The following is a 14,978-nucleotide window of genomic DNA, read 5'->3' as shown; positions in this document are numbered from 1 at the left end:
AGTCTGGTTGTTAAACATCTAATTTTGGGATCAAGATGATTTTTTAACCACCATTAATTTTGTTTTCCACAGATTATATCAGTCTAGCCCACTCTTATCTTGATACATCTATTTATACAAAAATGGTTTACAAGACGTCATGGCTGAAGAGACACTATCGTGTTTTTCAAAGGGTTGCGTGATGTATCTGGCTATCTCACTTTGTGTGCAGCAATAACTTTAAAAACACATTTGTTGAAATAGGACAAATGTACTAATTTGAAAAGGATACTAATATATATTGTATTTTTATTTTTTTCTTATCTTTTTGAGTTATCTTTTTTACATTGACACAGTTAAGTTGTAGTTAACTGTAGTTAACACAGTTTACTTAGCATTTTAAGTATTTTCAACATGACAAATATAGTTACTTGAACATAAAGTTTACTCAGAATAACTTTATGAAAATTAACTTGAAAGTAACTTCAAATCTTCAACATCAAAGTTCAGGTAACTTAACTATTTGATATTTATATACTGCATATATATATGCAGTATATATGCAGTATAAGTCCCCTGGACTTTACACCTATGTCTGTAATATATCTGCTTGTTTTACACTCTTTGGCCACTGTTGTGGAAACAAATGATGGTCTTCTCAAATCTGTAAATAAAGCTCAAGAAGCAGAGTTCCAGATGTCAAAATAAAACTTTATTGACCACAGCAACAAAGCTGAGATGACGGCCGCCGCATCTAATCTCTGTCCGTCGGGGCATCCACTTTTATATTCTGTCTAAGCGAACCATATTTGGTAGTTCCGGTTTTTTATTGGTTATGCCTGTCTGGTTTGCCACAATTTATTACCAGCCCACCTGGTCCATTTTTAATGGTGGAATTTGGCCAGATCCGCCATTTTTTTAAAACTTTTCTATGGCCTCCTATTGGTTGGAAGTGGTCACATGAGTCGTATATCAAAGTTGTTTACTTGTACATGTCATATCCTGGAAATCACCCGAAGTTCATCGGGTTATTTAAGTTCACTGGTACAATCTAATGGAAAGCACCTGTACTGTCCACTGGATGGCCCCTTAAGACTCACAATCTGTATTAAGACATCCAGTATTGTAATAATCAGCATACTGATCAGTCTATTGATTATTTTTTTAACCATACATAATATTTTAAGTTAGATAATACTATATTGAGTAAATAACAACACCAGGTGGTATTGTGAGCAAATGAAGCCTCCAAAAATGAACCCTTTTGTGAACCACTTGGCTGAAAAGCTTAAAGCTTAATGAGGCTTCATTTACCCATGACTAATATCTGCAATACTGCTAGATCTGAAGCAAATTTAAGGGGGTTAAAAAGCCCCCAAAGTAGCCCAGTGACCATATCCCGTATCAAAACTCAAAATATGTAATTTCCTTAATTAAAATATATATTGTACAGTCACCCTTATGCAGATTGATCATAAACACAGCTAAAAGGCATCCTAACAGTAGTGGCCATCCTTCACAAAACTTAACATCTTGCACAGTTTTATCAAATGCAAATGTTTCAATACAAACATTTCAGTCAAATGCATTTTATGCAATATTTCAAACATTTAACCCCAGGGGAAACTAAAACCGCCACAACAGTTTAAAAGTAGCTCAATTATGTGGAAAAAAAAATTGGCAACCCTGCATCCAACACAAGCTGCAGGAGGTAGATATGACCCAACCAGCACACCCATGTGGGGCCCATAGGGGAGGGGTTGCATCTGGGGACATGATATCTGGCGCCCACCTGGGCTACCCAACTGGGACCCAGCTAATTTGAAGATGTAAGATGTGCTCCCTTTATAACAGAGTGCGCGTGATCGCGAAATCGAAAGTGAAAGTGAACAGCGAGCGCTGCTCATTCAGAAGAGGTTTAAATACTCTGCATACGATAGAGCAGGGGTGGGCAAACTCGGCCCTTCCAGGCCACTTTCCTTCAGAGTTTAGCTCCAACCCTAATCAAACTTTCCTCTGCAGGAAAGTGGCCTGGAAGGGCCAAGTTTGCCCATCACTGCGCAGGGCTCTAATACAAAACGCACACAATGAATGCCGACTGTAGAAAGCAAAAGCTGAATCCCGGACATTTTTGGCAATTTAAAAATCCCGGCCGGATGCATTTTTTTAGGCCCAAAAAGAGGACATGTCCGGAGAAAAGAGGACGTATGGTCACCCTATGTAAATCCTAATTGTTGCAGGCTTGCACTATACTTCCAGTAGGCTACAAGACTTACAACGCTTTATAAAGCGTTCAGAACAACTGTTCTCCTCCTACCAACTCCTCCTCATCCTCAAAAAAAAAATATTAAAAAATAAAATATATATATATATATATATATATATCTTATTTGTGCTTTTTGGGTTATTCGTGGTTATCATAGATTCTCAGGCAAATACAGGGGCGTAGCTATCATTTCAGAAGTGAGGGAGACAGAATATATATATATATATATATATATATATATATATATATATATATATATAGGTGAATCTCAATAAATTAGAATGTCGTGGAACAGTTCATTTATTTCAGTAATTCAACTCAAATTGTGAAACTCGTGTATTAAATAAATATTAGTTTAAGTCTTTGGTTGTTTTAATTGTGATGATTTTGGCTCACATTTAACAACATTTAACAAAGCGGCTTACAATAATTACATGAGAGTTTTCTGCGCCACTACAGGGAGCACTGTTTTTTAAGAGGTGGGTGGAGTTAAAAATGAAAGTGATAGAAAAGAAAAAACAAGCTGCTGCGTCATTCGGAAGCTTCATGTTGTAAACACCGTATTTGCTGCATATTTGTGGTAAGTTCAGAAATTATTCTTTATGTAATCATCTACACTGTAAAAAAAAAAAAAAAAAAATCTTAATTTTATGGAAAATAACTGTGATTTTTTCAGGTTGTTTTCTTTTATTTTGAATTGCAGTCAAAACTCTGTAAAATTATCTCTGAATTAACTACTTGTCTGTTATTTTAAGGATTACGACATTAATTAAAAATTACAATAATTTGCATGTTTAATACAGAAAAACTACTGTAGTTTTATACAGTACATTTTCTGTTTTCTTAAATCACAAACAAATGTATGTAAAATTACAAAAATAATCTGTAATACAATAACAAAACCGTTAGATGATAAAATGGTCAAATGACTGGCAGCAACAGCTGCCAAACAAAAACCATAAAATTAAAGTAAAATCTCCTTAATTAAATAATCTGACAACACTGTTATTTTACAGGTATTTCCTGAATTTGTATGATCAAACATCTTCACTGAAAATCAAAAGACAAAAAACGATCAAATGACTGGCAGCACAGGGTGCCAAACAAACCGTATTTGCTGCATATTTTGTGGTAAGTTGAGAAATTATTCTTTATGTAATCATCTAGTCATATAAAGTGAGCTGCTATTTAGTTTTGGTTTCTCTGTTTTCACTGTGCAACAGTTTTGAGCAAAATTGTGGAAAGATTGCCATCTGAATAAATACAAAAAAAAAAGATCTATAAGCATTTATATAGCTAAAGACTGAAAACAGTCGTATATAAACTTTATTCGATTCTGTTCAATGTGTAGATTGGGGTAGCCAACGTTGGTCCTGGAGAGCCACAGTCCTGAAGAGTTTAGCTCCAACCCTGCTCCAACACACATACCATGTAGTTTCAAAATTAACTTCCTCTTTTAAGTATTTAATTTGAAAAAGGTCAGTGTTAATGTAAACAGCTTAAACTTTAGATGTAATTGTACAACAATGATCTTTTGTTGTTCTGTAGTTATATGGAAGGTAGTTAGACTGCAAGGTCCTACAGTTTGGGTGTATTGTATTGTGTCTACTGCAGTGTATAGTGGGTTAAAGCATTTTATCTCCAGTGCCATTTTCATTGAACAGCATAATTTAACTACTCAAAAGCATTGTTTTATCTCTATCTTTTCACATAAAAGGTCTGCATCAATCTCTCAACACACTTTGATTAAGGAGAGTAGGAGGACACTTGCTCTAAAATGAGTTCTTCATCTGCTGGATCAAATGGTGATCAATCCATGAGGAATCATCCCTCTGTGTTCAATGATGAAAATGTGACCTTTGACCTCAGGTAACACATTAGCCATTTTTACATTTTGCAGATGTTTTATTCCACAGCAATTTACAGTGCATTCCAGAAGCCAGAAGCCTCGGTGAATGACCAGTGCTTTTAAACATCCACAAAGAGGCACAGAATCACTTCCCTGAACCTGAATTTTCAATGTTTATCTTTGATGACTGAATCCTGTTAATGAAACTATATATTAAAGGCCTGTTCACAAGTACAGTTACTATAATAATAAATAATTGTTCTAATTCAATGAAAATAATCCAAAGTCCACACCACTAATATAGCAACAACAACACAAAGGAAATATGACACTTGAATCATATTCAGAAAGATTTTTGTCCAGCTGATAAGCAATAAAATCATTGACAGCCAATCAAATAACCCAATACCTGGGTGCCGTGGACAGATGTTGAGTGGTGCTGCCAGTGTGCATACACTCATAATAAACAATGAGTTAGAATTTTAAACGTGGCATGAAACAGCACTGTGCTTCTCGTCCAGAGTATGATGCCCTTTAAAAAGACCATTTTGGATCTTCAAAGTTTTCGTGGCATGGAATGAAAGTACAGAAATTACTCCGGTTTCATTAAAATATCTTAATTTTTGTTTCAAAGAAGGAAAGTCTTTCATGTTCAGAATGACAGAATTAGTGTTGTCACGGTACCAAAATTTCTGTATTCGGTACCAATACCAGTGAAAATCCACGGTTCTCGGTACCAAAGCAAAACACAAAAACATGCTAATTAAAAAACACATTTTTATTAATAAAGTTAAACAAAAATAAACTGCACAAAAATCAATACCATTCTTTATGCTTATTTAAAATTGTTTCAAGTTTTTCCACAACTAATAAAAGCATGGGGAAATAAAGTAAACAAGTTTCACCCAAAAGTTTTTGTCATATTTCTGCTGCCGCTGAAAAACAACTGTAAACTGTTGTCTGTTTGAGGGTTTGCTGGTGTGTTTCATGATCTTCCTGCAGCTGTAAAAGGAAAATATAATATACTTCAGTAAAGAAATGAGCCGAGTCTGACCAAATGCAACATTAGACCATTGACACCAGCTAAAATATAACATTTCAGTAAATAACAAACCTCAGCTTTTATAATAAATTTAAATAAGATTACATATATTTTAAGACAAGTGTATATCAAATAGTTGGAAACTGTAGTATTAAAAACACTTTACAATAAGATTCCATTTGTTAGATAACATGACCTATCAATAAACAATAGTTATATAGCAATTCTTCTTCTTAGGGTTAATTTCAAAATTAACTAATACATAAAATCAAAAGTTCAAGGCAAGGCAAGTTTATTTATATAGCACATTTCATACACAGTGGTAATTCAAAGTGCTTTACATAAAAGGACATGAAATAGTCATTAAAAATAATAGTAATCACAACAATAAAAACAAGGAATTAAAAAAAATAAATAAAACAAAATGATATAAAAATTTATTTAAAAATTATTTAAAACAGTTAAGAATAGAAAATGATTATACATAGTGTAATCAGTTCGGACGTAGCAGTGCTCATTTAACAAATGCACAACTAAACAGATTAATTTTGAGTCTGGATTTAAATGTGGCTAATGGGATGTCCCCACTTTTCACAAAAACGAACGTGTGTGTGTGTGTGTGTGTGTGTGTGTGTTCCACTGTGCTGCATTTTAAATGTTGTTGTTGCACTACATGTATGTGTTTGACCTGTGCATTTTGTTTCGTTTTCTCCCTTTAACAAAACTTCTGTATATCTGTTAGGAAAAAAAGTAAATTGTATTCAAATATTAAAAAAATAAAAGTAAAGTTGTACTTTTTTACTTTTACTCAAGTATGTTTTTGGCCAGATACTTGTACTTTTAATTGAGTAAAATATTCACCAAGTATCTGTACTTTCACTTGAGTAAAATTTTTGAGTACTTTTTACACCTCTGACCACACAATAGAGGATTTTTGGACAAAAAACCCCCAAAACAAACAAACAAAAAAAAAAAAATCGCTTGTAACAAGCCGCGAATCGGTGCCACATCCCATCGTTCGGGGGTGCAAATCAGCTTTAAAATCCTGTAGTGTGCGGCCAGCCTTACCTGCTTGAACTCTTTCATTTGATCCGCGTGTCGGTCTTTAAAGTGTTTTGTTGTGTTTCCTCCTTTTGATTTCACCGTCTCAGTGCTTTTATAAGCACATCAGTGCAGCTTTCGGTTCACGAGTTCGCACTAACATATAATATGATTGGGCAATAAGTAAGCATATTTGGTGTGCTGTCAGGAGGGAGGGCTCCGAGCTCGGGATAGAGCCCGAACCCAGATAACTCCCCCCATCCCAAGAATGGGATGAAATTAGATTAAGAGTGAGAAGTTGGGGTGGAAATGGGATGCTGGAAAACTGTCATAGAACAGAGGTGAGTTGGCTGTATATATACACCTGATGTGCTTGTTAAGGTGATTAGGTGACATGCTCCACCTGGGCCAGACTGATTATCTGATTGTGCTCCTCCCGAACCTTGTTAATAAAACATCATAGCGCAGCAAGAAACGGGTTGACTGGGTACTCGGTACCACCGGTACTTAAAAAAAACCTGGTACCGTGTACTGTTTTTAGCACCGACTTAGTACTGAAGTACCGGGTCTTTTGACAACACTAGACAGAATATTTATTTTTGGGTAAACTAACCATCCAAGTATTGTCTAAAATGTTGTTTTGTTTGTCTTTTGTCAGTATCAGCAAGAGCAAGACACCAAGACCAGAGTCTCCAGAACCCAGCAATGTGTCTGTGAAGAGCAGCAAATCCATGGAAACAGCTTTTAGATTCAGTGATGGAAAAGAGATCTCCGATCCTCTGTTAGTATAACCATTTATTAACTACTTTCCTATAGTGCATCTCTGATGAGCAATAATTGAATAATCTAAATGAAATGGCACTAAATGTACTCCCAACTACATAACATATGCACTGCACAGGGGTGCAACCTGAAGAGAGACGGTAAACAGATTTAATTTAGGCTTTAGGAAGACGCTTAAAGTTTTTTAAAAAGTTTGGGTGGCATGTACTTTAAATGGAGGTACAGAAATTACTCATTTACACCATATTTACACTATTTATTTTTGGGTGATTTAACCATTTAAGTATTGTCTAAAATGCTGTTTTGTTTGTATTTTGTCAGTATCAGCAAGAGCAAGACACCAAGATCAGAGTCTCCAGAACCCAGCGGTGTGTCTGTGAAGAGCAGCAGATCCATGGAAGCACCTTTTAAATTTATTGAAGGAAAAGAGATCTCCGATCCTCTGTTAGTATAAACATTTACTGATTTACTGTTGTGCATTTCAGATGAACGGTGATTTAATAATCAAAATTATATAGTGCTAAATGCGTAACTTGGAGAGGAGTGGCAAACTTATTTCTAATTGCCAATGATTACAAGGACAGCTGATGACCTTCAGAAATATAATGTCATTATTATTATTATTTTTTTTTTGCTTTTTGCAGCTCTGTTCTTTTCAATTTTAGCATGGGGAAGATACATGAGACGATCAGATCTGTGTCTTCCTCTACATTCCACTATCAGACCCATATCAGGCAGGACAAAACTGAAGTAGTCCTGCCGAAACACACACTGGAGACTAGAGACCTGCAGAGAGTCAAAGACCAGCACAAAACCAGTATGAAGTACAAGTATGAGAGATTATTTGAGGGAATGACACTCCAAAAGAATGAAACCCTCCTGAACAGGATCTACACACAGCTCTACATCATAGAGGGAGAGAGTGAAGGAGTGAATGAAGAACATGAGGTTTTACAGATGGAGAAAACAGCCAGAACAAAACACTCACAAGAGACTCTGATCTACTGCAATCACATATTTAAAGCTTCACCTGAACCAGGATGTGAGGAGAAAGACCAAATCAAGACTGTTCTTACTAAAGGCATCGCTGGAATCGGAAAAACCGTCTCTGTGCAGAAGTTCATTCTGGACTGGGCCGAGGGAAAAGCCAATCAGGATGTAGATTTCATGTTTGTTCTTCCATTTCGAGAGCTGAACTTGATCCGAGATCGTCAGTACAGTCTTCACAGACTTCTGCTGGACTTTCATCCTGAACTTCAAGATCTGGACTCAAAGATTTATGAGGCGTGTAAAGTTGTGTTCATCTTTGATGGTCTGGATGAAAGCAGAATCACACTGATGTTTTCAGATGATCAGAAAGTTTGTGATGTAACTGAGACTTCATCAGTGGGTGTGTTGATGTCAAACCTCATGAAAGGAGAGCTGCTTCCCTCTGCTCTCATCTGGATCACCTCCAGACCAGCAGCAGCCAATCAGATCCCCTCCAAATACATCAACCGTCTGACAGAAATTCAGGGATTCACTGAGCCTCAGAAGGAGGAATATTTCAGGAAGAGAGTCAGTGACCAGCATCAAGCCAGCAGAATCATCTCACACATCAGAAGAGCAAGAAGCCTCCACATCATGTGCCACATCCCCGTCTTCTGCTGGATCTCATCCACTGTGCTTCAGAAGCTCCTGGAAGAAGATCTGAGTGCAGAAATCCCTCAAACTCTGACTGAAATGTACATCCACTTCCTGCTGATTCAGATCAACATGAGGAACCAGAAGTATGAAGAGAGAGATCCAGAGAAACTCCTTCAGTTCAACAGAGAAGTGATTGTGAAACTTGCTGAAGTGGCTTTCAAACAGCTGATGAAGGGCAATGTGATGTTCTATGAGGAGGACCTGATTGAGAGCGGCATAGACATTACTGTTGCTTCAGTGTATTCTGGGATTTGCACTGAGATCTTTAAGGAGGAATCTGTGATTCATCAGAGGAAAGTCTACAGCTTCATTCATCTGAGCGTTCAGGAGTTTCTCGCTGCTTTCTATGCATTTTACCATTATGTAATGATACATATTGATACATTGCAGTTTTGTGATGTTATGCACAATCTGCATAGAGATGCAGTAGATAAAGCCCTTGCGAGTGAGAATGGACACCTGGATCTGTTCCTGCGGTTCCTGCTGGGAATCTCACTGGAGTCCAATCAGAGACTCTTACAGGATCTACTGACACACACAGAGAACAGCTCAGAGAGCATCAGGAGAACCACACAGTACATTAAAGAGAAGATCAAAGATGGACATGGACTCTCTGCTGAAAGATCCATCAATCTGTTCCTCTGTCTGCTGGAAGTGAAAGATCAGACTCTGTCCAGAGAGATTCAGGAGTTTGTGAAATCAGACAAACACTCAGAGAAGAAACTCTCTCCTGCTCACTGCTCAACAATCACCTACATGCTTCAGATGTCAGAGGAGGTGCTGGATGAGCTGGACCTCAAGAAATACAACACATCAGACGAGGGGAGAAGACTGATACCAGCTGTGATCAACTGCAGAAAAGCTCTGTGAGTATTTACTGTAAGGCATAATTAAACATTCTTTTATCAATGGAATTATAGTTTGTTGTTATACCATTGATAAAAGACTGACTGATACTGTACATCTTGAGTATATTCTGTCCTTTTTAAACTTTCTAGTAGAAGACACTGATATTATTGAAATACCAATTACAGAATGAGTTTAAGACATTGATTTTTGTGTCTTTCAGTCTTGCTGTCTGTAATCTCACTGCTCAGGATTGTGAAATTGTATCATCAGCTTTACAATCTTCAAACTCTGTTCTGAGAGAGCTGGATCTGAGTAACAATGACCTGCAGGATTCAGGAGTGAAGATTATTTCTGATGGACTGAAGAGTCCAAACTGTCAGCTGGAGATACTGAGGTTTGAGTCTCACGTTAAAGGTGCAATAAGTGACTGTCTTCAGAAACATTTTTTATTATGCTGGTTGAAAGACTCTTCACGTCGCAATAGCAATCATTAAGTGGTCTAAATGTATTTATATATTCTGTGGAAGGTGTAGGACCAAGAAATGTTCATCTAATCAAAACGCTTGGTCCGAACGTTTTAATTGGCTTTCCTACCTGCCTGTCAAAGTATGTATTAGCATACCTCTGCGCACCCGGTTCGCGCAGACAGGATACGAGATTGGCAGACAAACATCAACAAACCGATCTTCCTTCCTGGTATTGTAGTTCTTTTACTAACTGCACTATAAAGTTTTCTCACCGGTGAATGACACATGATGTAGCCCAGCGGTTCCCAATTCCAGTCCTCGCGCCCCCCGCTCTGCATATTTTGCATGTCTCTCTTAGTTAACACACTTGATTCAGATAACCGGCTCGTTAGACGTGAGCTACGTGCATGAACTGTGTTCCGACCGCGACCGCTGATGTAACCTATTGTAGTAATGTTGTCTCTGTTATTGAGCGTATATGCGTGCAGGGGGTGCGGCTTTAGACGCGATTGCATGGAGGGTGAGACGTTCTCTTTCAGTGCTATCAGGCTAAAGTTAGCATTTTATAAAATCTCCTACTGCACCTTGAAGTCATTCATGTGTTGAGTTATGATATTTACAGATTAAGGTTCCACACTAATATTAAAGCCATCCCTTGTTTCCTGTTGTTGCATTTCTGTAGGTTGTCTGGCTGTATGGTGACAGAGGAAGGCTGTGGTTATTTGTCTTCAGCTCTGAGTTCAAACCCCTCACACCTGAGAGAGCTGGATCTGAGCTACAATCACCCAGAACCATCAGGAGTCCAGCTGCTCAAACACAGACTGGAGGATCCAAACTATAAACTGAAGATACTCCGGTATGTGGGGCAATGAGGGGGTTTTACTCAAGATCACTAATACTGATAATTTCAAACCCTGAACCAAACTGAGATGAAGGCCCACTAACCTGCCAAATGCGGGTGAAATGAACCATGGCAGGTAACACCGTCAACTCACTACCTAATTTGGCCAGTTATTAATAAATCATGTGCTGTATTTTATTTTTTTAATGCCATCGTTATCAGATCATTTCCTTTAGGTAGAGCTTCCAGAATGAGCAAAACAAAGCGTAAAGATGCTCACACACTAACAATGCAGCACTTCTAGTCCAAAGTTCAAACGTATTGTTTTCAGTGAATGTGTATACTAGCAGCACCACACAGCATCAGCAGCACCAAACTATAACTTAAGAGGCTGTTCAAATAGCACAGAGTGGCATTCACATTGCTTTCCATTAAATTACATTGACAATGATTTGGCATAAATATAATGTAGATAATGACTTCACCCTAGGCTGTAAGATCTATGTATTGTGTATTTTGCACTAATGAGTTTGTGTCTTGTGGCAAAACTTTCTGCATTTCTTATCACCCTTTTTCACTAGCTTTCATTGCTATTGATGCATAGCAATTTCAGCATAATTTGTCATAACAGCATTATATTTTGGGGCATGGATTTTGTTGTTATTGTCTTTGGGAGTGAGAACAGGTTTGCTTTTTTGGCTTCAACTGAGGAGAGACTTCAATAAGCTCAGTTCAGTATGTTAAGTTTTGTGAGGAAACAGCAGATCACTTTTTGAATTGGCAGTCTGTTCCCGAATCTTCAATGTGTTTGCCAGTAAATAATTATTTTGGATTGAGCTATGTTTGGATATTACAACTTACAAAATAAATGCTGTTTTATGAGAGAAGTTGCTGAGACTATTGCAACCGGTAGGACTGGTATTTTCATAATCTGCAAACAAATCTCAAAGGATTAGTTCATCCCAAAATGAAAATTAGCCCATGTTTTACTCGCCCTCAAAGCATCCTAGGTGTATATGACTTTCATTTTTGGGTGAACTAACCCCTTAAATATCGCAAAGCGAAAATTCAGTTGCTTTGCAAGCAATTCAATGATTCAGAATCAGTTTTTATACAAAATATATATCTAAGCTGTGACTTTGATAATTTGGTTTATTTCTGACATGTTTGTTTAGCATAAGTTCTAAATGGCTGGGACATTAAATATTTAGTAACCAAACTGAGTGAAGTTATTTTCCATCCCTGGTTGGGTGAATAAGTTACACAAGTTAATATGTACAGTAGCAAGTATAAGTTTGTGAACCCTTTGAAAATATCAGAATTTCTGCATTGCTTACTCAACTCAATTGAATGCTGTGTTCCTTAAATGATTGAAAAAATGCTCATTCCACTATTCTGCACAGCTGAGATGGGGTTTTGGTATTAGTGTGCAATAGCTTGCAAATTTGACTCCTGTGTTCTCTGTTTGAATTCTTTGTTAAGAAATCTGAGCATTTTAAAATCAATGAATACACAGATATTTTTGCACATTCTTGCACACTTTAAATCATCAAACATTATTCATCAGTGGCTTGTATTTGTCTCTGTGTAGTTTTGACTATGGAGCCCCTTTGAGAATCATCCCAGGACTGAGAAAATGTAGGTCTTTTCTCTCTCTTACACACACACACACACACACACACACACACACACACACACACCCTGAGCGTAATGGTGTTTATACTGTACAAACTGTATTTTCTATCCCCTTACCCTCAGCCTACTCCTCATACAAAACTTTCTGCATTTTTAGATTATTAAATAATCGCTGTTTAGTATGTTTTAACCCATTTGGTTTACAGGGAGTGTCCTCATAAACAATGTTTATATTGTAATGCCTGTGCTATTAAATTTGTCATTATATTCCTCATCCATATATATCAGAACACACACACCTCTGAAAACTGTCCTCAATGTACTTGTGATGTCTCGTCTTGTGTTCAGATGCCTGTGATCTCACACTGGATCCAAACACAGCACACACTCGACTCATCCTGTCTGAGGACAACAGAAAGGCAAGACATGACAAAGAGCCACAGGGGTATCCTGATCCTCCAGATCATCCAGAGAGATTTGAGCAGCATGAGCAGGTTCTCTGTAGAGAGAGTCTGTCTGGACGCTGTTACTGGGAGGTTGAATGGAGTGGATGGGCTTATATAGCAGTAACATATAAAGCAATCATCAGGAAAGGAGGAAGTGAATCTTGGTTTGGATACAATGACAAATCCTGGAGTTTGTACTGCACCGATGACAGATATTCTGCCTGGCATGATAATAAGAAAACTGACATACCAGCCCCTTCATCCTCTAATAGAGTAGGAGTGTATGTGGACGTGTCGGCCGGCTCTCTCTCGTACTTCAGTGTCTCTGACACACACACACTCACACACTTACACACATTCAACACCACATTCACTGAACCCCTCTATGCTGGATTCAGGGTGTTTCAATCCTCATTGTCTCTATGTCAGATTAAATAATCTGCTGTGTGAAACAATTGAGACATCATAAACAAATGCTCTATTTGTTCAAGCAGACAGAATCTTATATTTTTCCTCTTTTCTTTCATAACTTTTTATTTTGATTTCATGGGGGTGTAACGTTTGTAAGTTGACGTTTTTAGTGTTTTTGCCTTTAGCTCATTTACGTGCTAGTGTACGGCTAAACGTTGAGCAAATCTGTTTTCCCATGTTACAGTATATGCATTTAAAAGTACTAATTGGAAATGAGAGTTTGTGTGCGTGCGTGTGCGTTTGTGTGTGTGTGTTTTATGACTTTGTGTGTGCAAAGAGACATCCATATTGTTCTCTGTATTGATGGTGAATTGTACAGATCGCTGGCTTCTTCAATGTCAAGATTACAGATGATCGTAAATCCAGAGGTAGTGAGAGAAGAAATGTTGAATGAGGTTGTTTTTTTTTTTTTCTTCTGATTCTGGGAGTGATTCTCTTTTTGTAGGATTTTTTTTATCCTCTTTCCATTTGTGTCAGGATTGTCAGAAACTGCTACTGTTATAATATGCTATTGTTGCATACTGTTTTATAATGTACTACAATACTGATCAGGTATTTGCAATAAGTATTATAAATAGCAGAAAATACTGCTGTTTTAAAATAGTGTAAATTGCTAAAAGAATATGCTATTTTCACTTAGTTTAAATAGCATCTATTGTGCAAATAGCCACTGCCTGATTTAAATGAGATCATCTTCTGCGACGCTGAAATGATTTTTTTAAGATAATGTATTCAATATCTGTGTTTTGTTGTGAAGTCATTTTTGGCTCACTCTGTGTTCAACGTTGACATTTCACATTCAACATTTTTTTTACACAATTATGTTTGCTAGAGTGCTTCATATTTATTTTGTTTTGTTGCTTCTTTGACGTTTTAACTTTTTATATTTATATTTTCAGATTTGTTTTTTTTCCTCGTGTTTTGAACTGATTCTATCAAAACTTTTCTCTCAGATAAGCTAAAATTGTGCTTTGTGGAAACAGTCAAAATGAATTACAAAATATTAATGAATAATCAAACTTCATAATGTTGCAGCAGTGAAAGTAACTTTTAAGGACCAGTTTAGGTAAAATATATCTTTAATAGAACAGCTTCAGACAAACGTAGCACTGGCTTACTGTTTTTTTCTCAGTTAATATTTTCACCTGGTGAATCACATTCACTGTCTGTCAGTAATGTGTTTATAGTTCAAATTTACAGAATTTACAGACATACGGCACATGCTGCCTTTACACTCAAACCTTTCTTTTGTAGGATGTCATTTTTTTTTTTGTCAAAAACAAAGAAAAGCTGCTTGAGTGCCAAAATTCTTCTCTTTAATCTTCTTTTTTTGTTTTTTTTAAGCATTTGGAGCATTAGTTATTCATGCATATATATCCCAATATGGATTATATGTTGGAAGAAATGTATGTTTGACACTGTTCAGAATAAACAAATCCATATCAACAGATGTGCTGCATTTGTTGTCATTTATATTGAAAAACAAAAAAAACACTGAATTATTTATTTTGTGTGTGTGTGTGTAGTTTAGAAAACTCATAATAATAAACACTTCTACAGCATATGAAATATACTTTCATTGTCCCTAGTAGGGAGATTTGGAGTAGACTTAAAACCAACATA

At 36.8% G+C, this 14,978-nt stretch overlaps 1 protein-coding gene and 1 long non-coding RNA gene across 4 annotated transcripts in view; both read left to right on the top strand.

Annotated features, from left to right (window-relative positions):
• LOC131547811 (uncharacterized) overlaps positions 1-14,978 on the top strand; it is a 181,390-nt gene that overhangs the window by 87,429 nt on the left and 78,983 nt on the right. The window lies entirely within an intron of this gene.
• On the top strand, positions 2,564-14,805 carry LOC131547523 (NLR family CARD domain-containing protein 3-like). 3 transcript variants are annotated; one of them, XM_058788165.1, is made up of 10 exons: positions 2,569-2,825; positions 3,262-3,376; positions 3,963-4,114; positions 6,836-6,958; positions 7,282-7,404; positions 7,605-9,512; positions 9,716-9,889; positions 10,645-10,818; positions 12,395-12,441; positions 12,787-14,805. In XM_058788165.1, exons 3-10 carry the CDS (start codon positions 4,023-4,025, stop codon positions 13,320-13,322), a joined length of 3,177 nt encoding a protein of 1,058 aa, XP_058644148.1. In that variant the 5' UTR covers positions 2,569-2,825; positions 3,262-3,376; positions 3,963-4,022; the 3' UTR covers positions 13,323-14,805. The 3 variants fall into 3 exon arrangements, 2 of the variants coding, with proteins under 2 accessions (XP_058644148.1, XP_058644155.1); XR_009272959.1 differs by lacking the exon at positions 12,787-14,805 and having other exon boundaries at positions 2,564-2,825; positions 10,645-10,939; positions 12,395-12,432; XM_058788172.1 differs by lacking the exon at positions 7,282-7,404.

The sequence above is a fragment of the Onychostoma macrolepis genome, chromosome 01 (genome assembly GCF_012432095.1).
Source record: "Onychostoma macrolepis isolate SWU-2019 chromosome 01, ASM1243209v1, whole genome shotgun sequence".
NCBI lineage: Eukaryota > Metazoa > Chordata > Actinopteri > Cypriniformes > Cyprinidae > Onychostoma > Onychostoma macrolepis.
The sequence above is the reverse complement of the archived record's forward strand: the minus strand, read 5'-3'. Positions and strand labels throughout refer to the sequence as shown.

Bases quoted from the DNA above. Each gene is read 5' to 3' on its own strand.
- LOC131547523 (XM_058788165.1), top strand. From the start codon at position 4,023: ATGAGTTCTTCATCTGCTGGATCAAATGGTGATCAATCCATGAGGAAT. The intron at 9,513-9,715 runs GTGAGTATTTAC...TGTGTCTTTCAG, and splicing joins ATCAACTGCAGAAAAGCTCT to TCTTGCTGTCTGTAATCTCA. The intron at 10,819-12,394 runs GTATGTGGGGCA...GTCTCTGTGTAG, and splicing joins TATAAACTGAAGATACTCCG to TTTTGACTATGGAGCCCCTT.